General features: G+C 35.3%; 1 protein-coding gene and 5 non-coding genes across 6 annotated transcripts; 2 read left to right on the forward strand and 4 right to left on the reverse strand.

Moving 5' to 3' along the window:
- Positions 1–7,693: 7,693 nt before the first annotated feature.
- Trnav-cac (transfer RNA valine (anticodon CAC)) lies at positions 7,694–7,766 on the reverse strand. The gene has a single exon. It is a non-coding gene; the product is annotated as a tRNA-Val (tRNA).
- A 460-nt stretch (positions 7,767–8,226) lies between these two features.
- On the reverse strand, positions 8,227–8,299 carry Trnav-cac (transfer RNA valine (anticodon CAC)). The gene has a single exon. It is a non-coding gene; the product is annotated as a tRNA-Val (tRNA).
- A 205-nt stretch (positions 8,300–8,504) lies between these two features.
- Positions 8,505–8,577, reverse strand: Trnav-cac (transfer RNA valine (anticodon CAC)). The gene has a single exon. It is a non-coding gene; the product is annotated as a tRNA-Val (tRNA).
- A 385-nt stretch (positions 8,578–8,962) lies between these two features.
- Positions 8,963–9,035, forward strand: Trnav-cac (transfer RNA valine (anticodon CAC)). Its single transcript has one exon. It is a non-coding gene; the product is annotated as a tRNA-Val (tRNA).
- Positions 9,036–9,393: 358 nt separating this feature from the next.
- On the reverse strand, positions 9,394–9,466 carry Trnav-cac (transfer RNA valine (anticodon CAC)). Its single transcript has one exon. It is a non-coding gene; the product is annotated as a tRNA-Val (tRNA).
- Positions 9,467–10,135: 669 nt separating this feature from the next.
- Positions 10,136–13,697, forward strand: LOC105214126 (saccharopine dehydrogenase-like oxidoreductase). The gene is made up of 7 exons (XM_054232941.1): positions 10,136–10,907; positions 10,983–11,106; positions 11,195–11,429; positions 11,513–11,705; positions 11,775–11,921; positions 11,961–12,299; positions 12,357–13,697. The coding sequence occupies exons 1-7, from the start codon at positions 10,786–10,788 to the stop codon at positions 12,466–12,468; spliced, it is 1,272 nt and encodes a 423-aa protein (XP_054088916.1). The 5' UTR covers positions 10,136–10,785; the 3' UTR covers positions 12,469–13,697.
- Positions 13,698–14,256: the final 559 nt, after the last annotated feature.

Raw genomic sequence — 14,256 nt, forward strand, 5'->3', positions numbered from 1 at the left:
AGCTATCCCTCAATACAGCAGCCGGCTACTCCAAAGTCAATATCTACGTAGACAGTCAAGCAGCAATCAAGGCAACAACCTCGGTTTGCATTTCGGCCAAAAGTGTTTTGGATACCAGGATGGCAGTGGAGAGAGTTGCTAGGAACACATGTCTTCACTTCTACTGGGTGCCAGGACATAAAGGCATTGAAGGCAACGAGATTGTGGACGAAATTGCCAAGAATGGTGTAAAACTCTCCTCCGGAAGCGCGAATAACATTGGCAAACCCATGCACTATCTGTTCATTGATCTGCACAGGGGCATGAAAAGAAAAATCCTAACACGTTGGACAAATATACCGGGGTGTAAAACCGCTAAAGCCATGTGTAAAACCGTGGACCAGAAGTACACCAAACTCATTCTGTCACTCGATAAAAGGGACTGTAGAAGTTTGGTGGGAATACTCACAGGTCACTGTCTGGTGGCGGCACATGCCTACAAAATGGGACTTACAGATCGAGATAACTGCAGGAAATGTCAAGAGCAAGGTGCAATAGAAACAACGAAGCATCTTCTGTGCACCTGCCATGCATTGTCAAGGCAGCGACTTCGCGTCAAGCGCAGGCATCCTAAAGGATGACTACTCCTCGTGGACCACGTGATGGCACTCCAACTGGTATCGCAAAGGACCTAAATAGGTTTATGTGTGGCGTATTGGCCTACCAGTTTAAGCTAACCTAACCTATATATCTAACACCATGCAGAACTAATTTTAAAAAATTTGGATCACATAGTACATATTTACATAAATATGTATTTTAAGTTCCTTAGTACAAATATTTATTTCTAGAACCTAGAGTGCTACAAATATACTAGAATTTAAAATGAATTAAGTTTGTGGTTGCCATCTAAACACACTGTAGAGACGCTCAACGCATTTCACCGGTTTGTTTGTAAAATATTTCTCATCTATCGTGCGCCTTACTTTCTTCACTCAACTGTGCCGACATCTGTTGCGCCGGCGCGTCTGCGCATCGTCGATGTGGTTGCTTAACTTTAGTGCACCCATTTTTATTTAACTGTATTATGTTTATTGTACTTACAACCATTTATTTATTTACTTATTTCACCAAAATCGTCTGCGCATGCGTCTGGCGGTTGGTTCATTATTTGCTTTTATTTGCCATTCTTTCGCGCTTGCGTTTTGTTTGCTTTGTTCGCCCTCGAAAGGTTGTAATAAAAATAAATCAAAGCATAAATTGTTAGCGTTGGCGTCATCATCAACACCACCAATCATTGTGGAATGAGGTATTGTCGTATTACACGTACAGTACGTAAAGGCCACCATTACGACGGCAGTTGACGGCAACGGCGCGACACAATGTCACACCGTCAAACACCATACAATGGACAATCTTTTTCATATCGGAATTTTAATGTTTCGTTTATAAAGCAGTTCAGGCGAATTGATTCGGACAGATAACGACGTTGATTCTTATTCTTCCTTACATACGTACTTAAATAACATTTAGTAAAAGAATTCGGCATATTTTATACTCGTTTAACTTGTCATGAGTAATACCACCTTTGAGGTTAAGGTTGTCCAAAGCAACCACGGCAACTCTTCCGCATGTGACACTCGGCTTATACAAACATACGAGTATATACGATACGATACGAAGTTGCATGTGTTTGTGCGCTTACGGATCAGTGATCTTGGCCTCGTTGGAGCCGCCGCGTCGAGTCATTTCGACTTCAATCGATTTGAATGGTGTTGGCTTATTTACAATAAATCTCCCAAATTATTATCATACTTATTTAATCAGATTTATGTTCGTTTAAGATGTTTTATTAGCTTTCAGTGAACTAACTTAATTAAAATGCTCTCTGTTGCCGTTCATGTGGGTGTATGTAAGTTGTATGGAAAATTGAGAACTCAATACTGTAAGTATACATTCTGAGATACTCGATAATTCCGTTTGATTTATTTGCTACATAGCATGTTTTATTACAAGCTCTAATCTTATTTTTCGTATTTAGTGGGATTTAACGCGGCTATAAATAAATTTATGCCACCACTTTCTTTTCACCTTCTTAAATCGCTGTTATTTAAATGAATCTTTATTCATATATGTAGATGTTGATATGTGTGAAAATTGTACTTAATTTGTTTTAAATAATTAAATATGATAATTTACATTTCTGCGAAGTGTTAAGTTTAAAAATACCATATAGGTATATATATTAGGGTGCTTCCAAAATTTCAAAGTTTCTTTCTAGAGTCATCGTATCGTACATCTATCGAGCCCTAACGCTTTTATGACTTACTCTTGTTAATGATATTCGAAAATGTTCACTTATTTTTGAGAATCAAAAAGTTGAAAACATTTAATTTTCAAACAGTTAACGAATAATTATTATTTTTTCCGAAAATTTTGAACTTCATTATATATATATCGATCCACAAATTTATTATTTCTAAAACTACTTTTATTTGGTATATTAGGAGTGTTTCTAAGATGATAATATCAACGGGATTGTTTTGTGAGGAACAAATTTAAAATTTTTCCTATATACCAATCATGTAGAACTCCCATAAGAGCTGCTCCGTAACGCAATTCATAAATAGGCATTCAACCAAAAAAAAAAAATTAATAAAGCCAGTGAGGATCTATTTCCCCCAATAACTTCTTTCAGATATCACAAAACACCGCCTCCCCTCGCACGTCTTACACCTCATACATAATAGCGATCGATGCCACTGTGGATTGAGGTTCAACGGAGTCGCAGTAATTCGTATGAGTATCATCATCATTATCATTACATATTATTGAATACTCGTTTGTGGAGATGAAAAATCCGAAACAATTTATAGAATATTAGTATTTTTGTACACGCAGTGCATACATATCAACCAAAGTGTTGCTTGCCACAGAGAGTGTTGAATTTGTTAATAGCAAGCGTTTGAACTAATATCAGGGGCGCGCATTCATCATCACGCACAAGAATACATATCTATGAGCATCTACATATGTAAGTATGTATTACAATGCAGCAATTGAAGCAAATGCATTTGCTGTGGAATGCAGCAACTATTCGTGGAAGCAGACGTTAAATGGCCATATGTGGCATGGTCGCACGCACAGCAACAGTTCACGGCATTTTGGTGGCGAGCGAAATTTATGTAACTCATTAGCGGCTCAATCATTCACTCACTCATCCGCTTGATCTTTCGTCCGTTGTGGCTCTTCCGGCGATCGCTGCTGCAGCAACTGCCTGACAAGCCTTTCGTTTGTGACCACTGCAATTTGGTAGCCCACGCATGTGATATAAGAATGATTGTATGTATGTATGTATGCATGTATGTTTTATGTGTGCTCTTCATTTTATATTTAACTGCGCTTCCTTTCTGCTTGTTGAATGAAAGATGAATGATTGCTGGCCACAATGCATTTGTTTGCCACTCTTTAATAATTTTCTGGTGTTCTATATTAATACAGTGAGTGGGTGTTGCGTTTATTGCGCAATACTTTGGCGTTAGAAACTTGAATGCTTTCAGTTTATGGCAACTTGCTGATGGATGTATGCACATTTTTTCGGTTGCAAGCGCAGGGTTAAGGTCCAAAGCTTCAGCATTTCTTATAACACGCATACCATAAATATAGCATTGAAAAGTATTCCCAGCTGATTTTCAAAAGTAGAACAAATGAGACAATTTCTTGTGAAAAATGCTGTTTTAAAGTGTTGTAAATATGTATTTTTATATGCAGCAATTCATAGTAATAGCATTGTCATTTGTTTGCATGATTGAAACATTTATTAACTCTAACTTTTTTGAGTTGCGTGAAGATATTATAATTAAAAACAAATGTTTATTTGGACCGACAAAAAAATTTCAAGTGCCATAATACAAGCAAATCTTAAAATTTTGTATGCAACTAAAGATTTAGAGGTTAGAGCTGTAAGTTATTGTACTCTCGCAACAAAGTTGCTAAGGAGAGTATTATAGCTTTGTTCACATAACGGTTGTTTCTAACACCCAAAACTAAACGAGTTAGATATAGGGTTATATATACCAAAGTTATCAGGATGAAGAGTGGAGTTCAAATCCGGATTTCTGTCTGTCCGTCCGTGCAAGCTGTAACTTGAGTAAAAATTGAGATATCTTAATGAAACTTGGAACACTTCTTTCTTGGCACCAAGGTTGCTTTCGAAGATGACCAAAATCGGACCACAGCCACGTCTACAAAATGGCGAAAACCGAAAACATATAAAGTGCCATAACTAAGCCATAAATAAAGCTATGGATTTAAATTTGGTCCAAAGGTTTGTTCTAGGAAGAGGCATATTTGGATGTAATTTTTTTGGGAAAGTGGGCATGGCCCCGCCCCCAACTAAGTTTTTTGTACATATCTCGTAAACTATTAAAACTATATCAACGAAATTCTCAGGAGTCGTTTTTGTCAGGCATTTCCTTATGTAGTCTAAAAATGGAGGACATCGGATTATAACCACACCCACCTCCCTTTAATTCAGAAAGGGAAAACACCAGAAACCTTAAATTTCATTATAAAGAAGGTACAGAAGGGCTCCACCCAAATTGGTATACACAATTTTAAGTTGGTGTGGCTCACTTATGTGTCAAAAACCATATATCCGAAACTACTCGACCAATATCAATGAATTTTGGTTTTTAACATTTTCCTTGCATTCCAATGATATGTTGTGAAAATAGGCCAAATCGGTTCACAACAACGCCTACTTCCTATATACCAAAACTTTGAAGTCGACCTGAATAGTTTACTTTACAATATATAAAGTAAGCACTAGTGAAGATATCGGTGCAGAACTTTGTACAAATACTATGTTTATAGTGTGACAGCCTCATTCTAAAAATCGCCGAAATCGGACCATAGGTTTTCAAGGCCCAATATATCTAACATGAAGACCTCGGTGCTTCTAACCTAATATTAGGGTTTCCAACTTTCAATGAACTTTATACCGTATTTATAACGAATATGTAGGTCAAATTGTCGATTATATAATATTAAATAAATAAATTGCGAGAGTATAAAATGTTCCGTCACAACCGAACTTAGCGCTTCCTTACATGTTTTAGTTTATGCTTAGATTTAGAAGGCTTGGGCACTAGTTCCGCACATTCCATAGATTTCTTTATGCAATATGTGACCTATAAATACATTTCTTATGCATGACTTGAGCCATAAAAATGTTGTCTTCGTATAAGTTAGTACATTTATTAATATTAAATTAATTAATTTATATTTTATTTATCAATAAATGTTTCATGAGCAATAAATTTGCACTAACGACATGCTGAGACCTGCACTTATTCATATTCAGATCGGATCGATCAAAGTGCACCGCCGAAACCTACACATTGCATTTATTTTAATAAAATACTAATATTTATTTATAAAACATATAATTTATATATGCGTTTTATGTAATTTGAAAACGAGTTAAGTGCTTTAAGTGTTTTTAATTTAAGCGCCATTTAAAGCTTATACGAAGTAATCAAGCTTACAAATAACCACTTGATCAGTGAAACGATCTAGCTACCTGTGCCCTGTGCTATTGATCAGGTGTAAAAGTATTATGTGATTATTGCGTTACAATGATAAATTATACCGTTCTTTTTTTCAGCAATTACAATTTCATTGCATATAATTTATGAACTGCCCGCAAACATGTGACTTTTACAAGCAACCCACCCAAATACTTCGGTGCATTGGCTGATTGGTAATGCGACAAATATTTGCTGTTACAATTTTTATGCAAAGTGTTTCATGTGGCTTTGCATAACAAATGGCAATTCGATGCTCAAATCACGATTAATCTTAAAAGTTAAATATCTGCCTTCAACGCGTGGGCGACACGCATGCACGCGTACATACATACATATATATAATATATATATATATATATACTACATATACACACACATGTATTATTTATAAATATAAATCCTTCAGTTATGATTAAAAAAATAAACAAAGCTGACAACTCGCAGACATGAGCTCATATAACTAATAAACATGCAAATTTGAAGCCAGCGCCACTTAATTAGCGCCATTAGAATTGTTTCAGCTAGATTAAGAAAATAATAAATATTTAATTAATTAAATAAGTAGCTAGAAAATTGCTCGCATATTAAATATGAAATGTTGAAATGTGCAATTACGCTCATTGCGGTGATTTATCATGCCAGCGCCTACATACCTACATACATACACACCCACATAAATGGTTAATAAATGTGGAAGGCGAGGGTGCAAGTTGCGGGTGAAATGCCTGTTATTGTCTTAGAATACTACTTAGACTGCTAATTTATTAAATATAAATAAATAGTAGTGTTATTTGCATACGCACAGTGGTATAATCTCCTTAAGAAAAGTGCCAAAAATGTCAACGATTTCAAAGTGCCGTCAACTCTCGTTGATAGCAGCCAGAGATTGCTTCATATCAGTATTAAATTTTTTCTTGGCCAGGTGGCATCTTTAACAACAATAGTGTTCGCAAATGGTAACCCTATTTCATGAAAGCTATTATTGAATTAAATCCTTTTTTATTAAATAAGTAAGTGATTGTGGCTCTTAGCGAAAGCGCTGCACTTTATACTGCAAGCTTTCATCAACAATTTACACCAAACACATGTGAATATAGGTAACTAAAAAAATCAAACTTTTAACCACTACACGATCTACTGGATATATCAGCATAGTAATAAATTTCTAGAAAAACTTAATAAGCTTTTATAAAAAGCTTTTAAGCCAGCGCTTGCTAACTTAGCTATATATAAAGTTGTACTCGTGTTATTTAGGTAAACGTTATGAAAAATGTTTTCTCTCTCTCTGCTCTCCTCTAAAGGGCTTTTAATTTCTAAAATAAAAAGAGGCGTGCCACAAATAAGTACAAAATTAGGTAAAAAACTAAGCCAGTCTTATATTTACAATAGTATTAACCTTATCATAAATTAACAAAGAACACTGTGCCGCAGACCGCTTGGTTTGAGCCAAAATGCGATTTTGCGACCAAGGCGCCACACCGATTGGCGGAGTATCGCCGATGTCTTAGAAAGCTGTAGTCATTTCAATAAAATCACTGTGAATGTCAAATGAAATGTTTTTAATTCTCAGTGCCGTCGCGGGACGACGTCGATGTGGTGATCGGTTCTCTTGGCGCCAGGCAATTCAATGATTAATTGAAAAGCGGTTCTAATTTAATGCGATCGGCTCCAAAGTCAACTTCCGTCGTCTGACGCTTGTCTTCGACCATTTAATTGCTGCGTTATACACACGAGTAATTTACTTAAATGTTGGACGTCGCCAATGGCGTCGTTGGCGGTGCTGGCGGATTTTACGCTTATTTAAGCTAACATCATTGGACATCGCAAACACACTCGGCTAATTAAATCGGGCTTATAAAAATGTAGCATTGATAAACTTATTAGCGATTCGCACCATTTTACACTGTCGAATAATGCGAAATAATCAATATATATATCGTAAAAAGGGATAAGAGTGAGTTTGAATTTCCCTTCATGAAAGGGGCTTTCAATGTAAGGGCCTCGGATTAAGCCGGTGGTTAAATGTTCTCAAAAATGTTATTGTGATTTGATTAACTGTTAATTATTCACATGAATTCCAGTTTATAATTTTGAGAAATTATAAAATATTTATGTAAGATAATTGTTTCCGCCCAGGATCGAACTGAGGACCTTGTGCGTGTGAAGCACACGTGATAACCGCTACACTACGGAAACTTCTTTAAACGATTACTCGAAACAATAAGTCAATTTTCCATAAATAGTCCAGTTGATGATTATGTAATGTGGCATAAGACAAAATTCCGGAAGGCATTCAATTAAATTCCTTGTGAGAGGAGCTTAGGACGATAACAGTTTATATTATTCAAAAGGATTTTGATTTATGTCGGTCCAAATTTGATTTGGAAAAAAAAAATCGACTATATGAGATTTTGTTTACTATATAGATTTGGCAATTGGTATATAGTTGAGCTTCAAACACGTTTCTAAGAAAATTCCAGGGTTAGTTCTGTAAGAAGTAACAGTGTTATTGTTATTAGCTTTAGTTTAGTTTATCTCTTAAAATTACATTTTTTATATCAATTGCTTTTCAGTTATAAAAACAACGGTAATTGAAAATCTTTTCCTTCTACTCTTCACCCTATATCCAGGAACTAAAAAAGATATTTCATACATTTGTTTCCGCCCAGGATCGAACTGAGGACCTTGTGCGTGTGAAGCACACGTGATAACCGCTACACTACGGAAACTGATACCGTTATTGCTTTTTTGGGGTTTTGAAAACAAGTTTTCGAAATCTAATTTCGAAAAAAATGGTCATTCAAAAAACCTTATTTAGAAAAAAAAACTCAATTTTTTTATCTGTCTTTCTTTTACTATTTTAACGGTTATTTAACTGTAACGGTACGTAAAACAGTTATAATAAAAAAATCAATTTGTAATAAAATATTAGCTTGTTTCCGCCCAGGTTCGAACTGAGGACCTTGTGCGTGTGAAGCACACGTGATAACCACTACACTACGGAAACTGACAAACCACGCCCGCTCCTATAAACACTGCTTTGCCTACGAGAGACACCATTGCCAAAGAAATAACTGTCCGCACTTTCTTTCAACGGTTATGTAATTGAATGTGAAGGTAATTTTGTGGTAAATACCATTACTTTATATGTAATTGAACAAGTATATTCATTTACTGTAGCTATTTATAGCTCACAAATGGGTAATGCCATAGCTATGTACATACTCGTATAGCTCTTTCACTATTTCGCACATTCATTCGGTAACTGGAATTTCTATTGTAAGTAACCCATTGTTTTGGGGAAGATTGTAACAATCAATCTTTTGCTTTTTGAGGTTAATATAATAGGTAATGTCTTCTGAAATGCACCATTAGAAAAATGAAAAGAAAGAGTTTCCGTAGTGTAGTGGTTATCACGTGTGCTTCACACGCACAAGGTCCTCAGTTCGAACCTGGGCGGAAACAAGACTTTAGAGTGAGACATATATTTTACACAAATTTTTTGCTTTTACTTTTTGTCAGTATTTAGTTTTGAATATATTGTTGGGTTTTAGATCCCAAACTGGTAGCATATAACGTTTGGGACAGGTTACATCATAAAGTAATTAAAGAGGAGAAGTTATATAAAGAATTTCCAAAAATATATGAAGTTATAAACAGAACCATATTTAAGAACCCGTCCATAATGTCACAGTTCACGATTTTAACTGTCAAAGCGGCTTTGAATGGTTATTTCTAGCTTTCATCACCAAAAATAAAGAATGTCTATGAAGAGAAAGTGAAAAAATAAAATAATAAAATAAAAAAGATGAAAACCCTTGCTTGTTTCCGCCCAGGTTCGAACTGAGGACCTTGTGCGTGTGAAGCACACGTGATAACCACTACACTACGGAAACCACATTATCGACTACGACGCTGGTACACTATATCTTAGCTATCCGTTTATTTGAGCAACTAATTAACATGTAAAAGAACATAAGTTAAGATTTGAGAGATTTTTATAGTATAGTATACTTATAATATATATAGTATAGGAATAAAGAGCAGAAATTCAGCCATAAAAATTTAAGTTTTTTTATATACAATTTCAATTACATATACATATATACATATATGACATATGTATGCTTGACCAGCTTACTGCACTTATATCACTCTGTACATATTAAACACCTAATACACTTTACACAAAGCATAGTTAACTTAGCAATTAGATAATTTAATTGATAATCGTAATCAATGTTAAGTGTATATATGTATGCATGTATGTGCTTTGAATTTCACACGTCTTAATGATAACGAATTTTGCTGAGTAATGCTAGATTTCTAGAAATACTTTAAGCATTACCCAGACATTGTAGATCACCATCATAAGTAGTTTTAAGTCCAGATAGTACTGTACGAAACTATATATGCACTTAAAAAATATTAATATATTTATACCTTATACATACCTTGTAGGAATTTTTACTTTACGATTGTTGCTTTCTTGTTAAATAGCTTATACATATTTTTAGTTGTCTCCAACTTGTGATTACGACGGGTTTATTTATTGAGAAAATTTCACAACAATCCTACAAGCAAATCTACACAACCACGCATGGAATGTATCATTAGATCAGAATGCAAAGCACAGACAATATAGTTGCATGCTTGAAATGGCATTTTGAATGCGAAAGTATGTATGAATACATGATAACCTTTGCTATGCTTATTGCTGCAAAAATATTGATAAAGTGCTGCACCTCTCTTGGTTGTTCTAGTGCTGCCCTATTTGTGAAATTTACAATCCATTAATGAAGAATGGAAATAATGTCATTATAAAAAAAGTCATATACAATCAACAGAACCTACAATTTCAATAATTATCGACGATTTGGCATAAGAGTTCATTCAAATAATTAAAGCAAGTCGAGCTTATTATATTATTGAAAACGCTGTAATCCCGGGATTATTAGAAAAATAATTGTTTTCGTGTTTAACATTTTTTTAATATACATATGATGCAAAATATCGGGGAATAATCCATCAAATGTACTTAACAAGTGGCAGCACAAGTGCATCTTCATTATCTGAACATATTGGTTGGTTGATAGCGAGCCAAGCCCAGCCTCTGAGGATGTGAAATCAGTGGTTGCGATGCATTGAGAGCGTTCACAATATCGAAGAGCTTGTGCATATTAATTAGTAATTGTGAAAGTCAAATTTGAACAATATGGTTGACAAATTGGATGTAATAATATTCGGTGCAACCGGTTTCACTGGAAAGATTGTTGTCGAAAAGGCGGAGGAAGTGTTGCAAGGACTCACATGGGGGAACATGCAGGAAGAAATTTGGTAACACAAATGCAACACATCTATAACGGTAGCGTAGTAATTCATACACTGTATGGCAATGTTCACTTTATAGAGCAAATTGGAGAATGTATTGAGTACGGTTGGTAAAAAAACTGGCAAGGATCTGTCGCAAGTATCAATCACTTTAGCGGATGTTGAGGATGAAAAGGCTATCAAAGAGATGGCAAACAAATGCAAGGTTATATTATAAGTTGTTCAATCATAATTAGAATAGTAAAACCTATACCACCCCATTTTGCAATTACTATCATATTTTGCTTCCTTAGATCGTTGTGAACTGCTGTGGTCCTTACCGTTTTTATGGTGAAATTGTGGTGAAGGCTTGCATTGAAGCCGGTACGCATCACGTCGACATTAGTGCTGAACCACAGTTTATAGAAGGCATGATGGTGAATTATCATGATTTGGCCAAAGAGAAACACGCCTATGTGATCTCAGCTTGTGGATTTGATAGTATACCCGGAGAAATGGGTGTAGTATTTGCAGAACGCAATTTTCCAGGTACATATTTTAATTATACATATGTATGTATGTATATAATATATTTTGTTTGCACGCAATTGTTTTTTAATAATCCATTTCAGGCACAGTGAACTCCATCGAATCCTATTGGGAGAATACAGTCGATTTCAAAGATAAAAATTGTAAAACTTTAGTACATACCGGTACTTGGGCGAGTCTCATTCATGTATTTGGCAATACCGGTGAGCTTATTGCGATCAGAGAGAAGCTGACACCCAAAGATCTCCCCCGTTTGGAACCGAAATTGAAAGTTCGGTAACTATAACTATTTTATTGTTTTAGAACACGAATAATAATCATACATACCTAATATTACATGCTCAGTTCTTATCCACATAAAGAGTTTTCGCTGGACAGCTATTTTGTGCCCATTCAAGCTGGAGATCGTGATCTTGTTGTGCAGACACAAAACTTTCGGTTTAAAAATGAGAAAAAGCGGCCCATACAATACGAGAACTATATAGGTTTTAAGTAGGTTGTGCCGCATAAGAACTTAAATGATATTTACAGAAGCGTATTTGTCACTCTCTTTGCTCCATTGCTGCTGGCCATATTCTCAATTCTCGCGAGATGCAGTTTAACGCGCAAAGTGTTAATGATGTTTCCCAATTTTTTCACTTTCGGCATTTTAACAGAAGAGGGTCCCACTGAGGACAACATGGAGAGACAATCCTTTGAAATGGTTTTCAAAACCAAAGGTTGGACCAAAGATCAATTGCTGAGTGAAGAACCTAAACAGCAATTATGGACTCGTATTTCCGCGCGCAATCCCTTCTATGCCATGACTGCTGTGGCAATGTTGTCCTCGGCTAAGATAATTTTGCAGGAGACCGACAAGCTGCCCGGAAGGTATGGCATTGATGATGTAAAATTTTGTTTTATGTTTATATCCCAAATTACTTTTAGTGGCGGCGTAATTTCACCCGGTTATGCTTTTCTTAAAACAAGTTTAATTGAGGAATTACAGAAATATAAATATGGCATGCGGTTCGAGATATTGAAATTGGAGCAAATTTAAAAATCAGCTAAAAATGATCGATTAACGAAAATTTGTTTCTAAATGAGGTTACGGTTACTTTAAGTTAATATGAATTAATACTCCTTGTCTATAACGTGATGTGATGTTGGAAATAAGATAAATGTATATTTTTAATTTCAAATAAAAACAAGTAAGGAAGGGCTAAGTTCGGGTGTAACCGAACATTTTATACTCTCGCAATTTATTTATTTAACTTTATTTATATTATATAATACACAATTTGACCCACATATTCGTCATATATATTGTATAAAGTCCATTGAAACCATAAAATTAGGTTAGAAGCACCGAGGTCCTCGTGTTCGATATATGGGGCCTCTAAAACCTATGGTCCGATTTCGGCAATTTTTAGAATGGGGCTGCCACACTATTAACATAATATTTGTGCAAAGTTCTGCATTAATATCTTCACTAGTACTTACTTTATATATTGTAAAGTAACCGATTCAGATTGTCTTCAAAGTTCTGGTATATAGGAAGTAGGCGTGGTTGTGAAGCGATTTGGCCTATTTACAAACCAAGTTTCATTGAAATCGGTCGAGTAGTTCCTGAGATATGGTTTTTGACCTATAAGTGGGCGACGCCACGCCCATTTTTCATTTTGTAAAAAAATCTGAGTGCAGGTTACATCTGCCATTTCTTATGTAAAATTTAGTGTTTCTGACGTTTTTCGTTAGTGAGTTAACCCACTTTTAGTAATTGTCAACCTAACTTTTGTATGGGAGGTGGGCGTGGTTATGATCCGACTTTTTTCATTTTTGGACTGTATTAGGAAGTGGCTAAAAAAACGACTGCAGAAAGTTTGGTTTATATAGCTCTATTGGTTTGCGAGATATGTACAAAAAATTTAGTAGGGGGCGGGGCCACGCCCACTTCCCCAAAAAAATTACATCCAAATATGCCTCTTCATAGTGCGATCCTTCATATAAAATTTTCCATAGCTTTATTTATGGCTTAGTTATGGCACTTTATGTGTTTTCGGTTTTCGCCATTTTCGAAAGCAACCTTCCTATGGTGCCAAGAAATAAGTGTGCCAAGTTTCATCAAGATATCTTAATTTTTACTCAAGTTACAGCTTGCACAGACGGACGGACGGACGGACGGACGGACGGACAGACAGACATTCGGATTTGAACTCCACTTTTCACCTTGATCACTTTGGTATATATAACAATATATCTAACTCGTTTAGTTTTGGGTGTTACAAACAACCGTTATGTGAACAAAACTATAATACTCTCTTAGCAACTTTGTTGCTAGCAACTTTGTTGCGAGAGTATAACAAATTACTTCAGTAACTAATTAAAACGAAATGTTTAGTTAACGTTTTTCCTACAGGGTTGACTTGTCTATTTTTATCCCAATTTTTAATTGTTTCCAATCTCTAAATGAAACGGGTTTATACTCGTTTATCGAATTATTTCACAACAGTTATACATATCTACACACTCACCCATGAAATACATTATAGCAACAGCGATAGAATAATTTTAAATTTATTTGTTATTATATACAAACATGTTCACATCAAGCATGTATATGAGTACTATTCGCCGAGTACGACGGAAAACTTGCGAAAGAATGCGATTTGTTGCGTACTCTCTATATTACTCTCTAGCCGGCGAATAAATTCTTTTGTTAAAAGTGCATCACATTAGATCACAATGCAATGCATAGACAGTTGCACAATTGTATTCTTCATATGCGACAATGTATGCAATTGTTTGATAAAGCTCTGCAGCTCTCTTTATACATAAACGGTTGTCA

This window comes from Zeugodacus cucurbitae, chromosome 2 (genome assembly GCF_028554725.1).
Source record: "Zeugodacus cucurbitae isolate PBARC_wt_2022May chromosome 2, idZeuCucr1.2, whole genome shotgun sequence".
NCBI classification, from domain to species: domain Eukaryota; kingdom Metazoa; phylum Arthropoda; class Insecta; order Diptera; family Tephritidae; genus Zeugodacus; species Zeugodacus cucurbitae.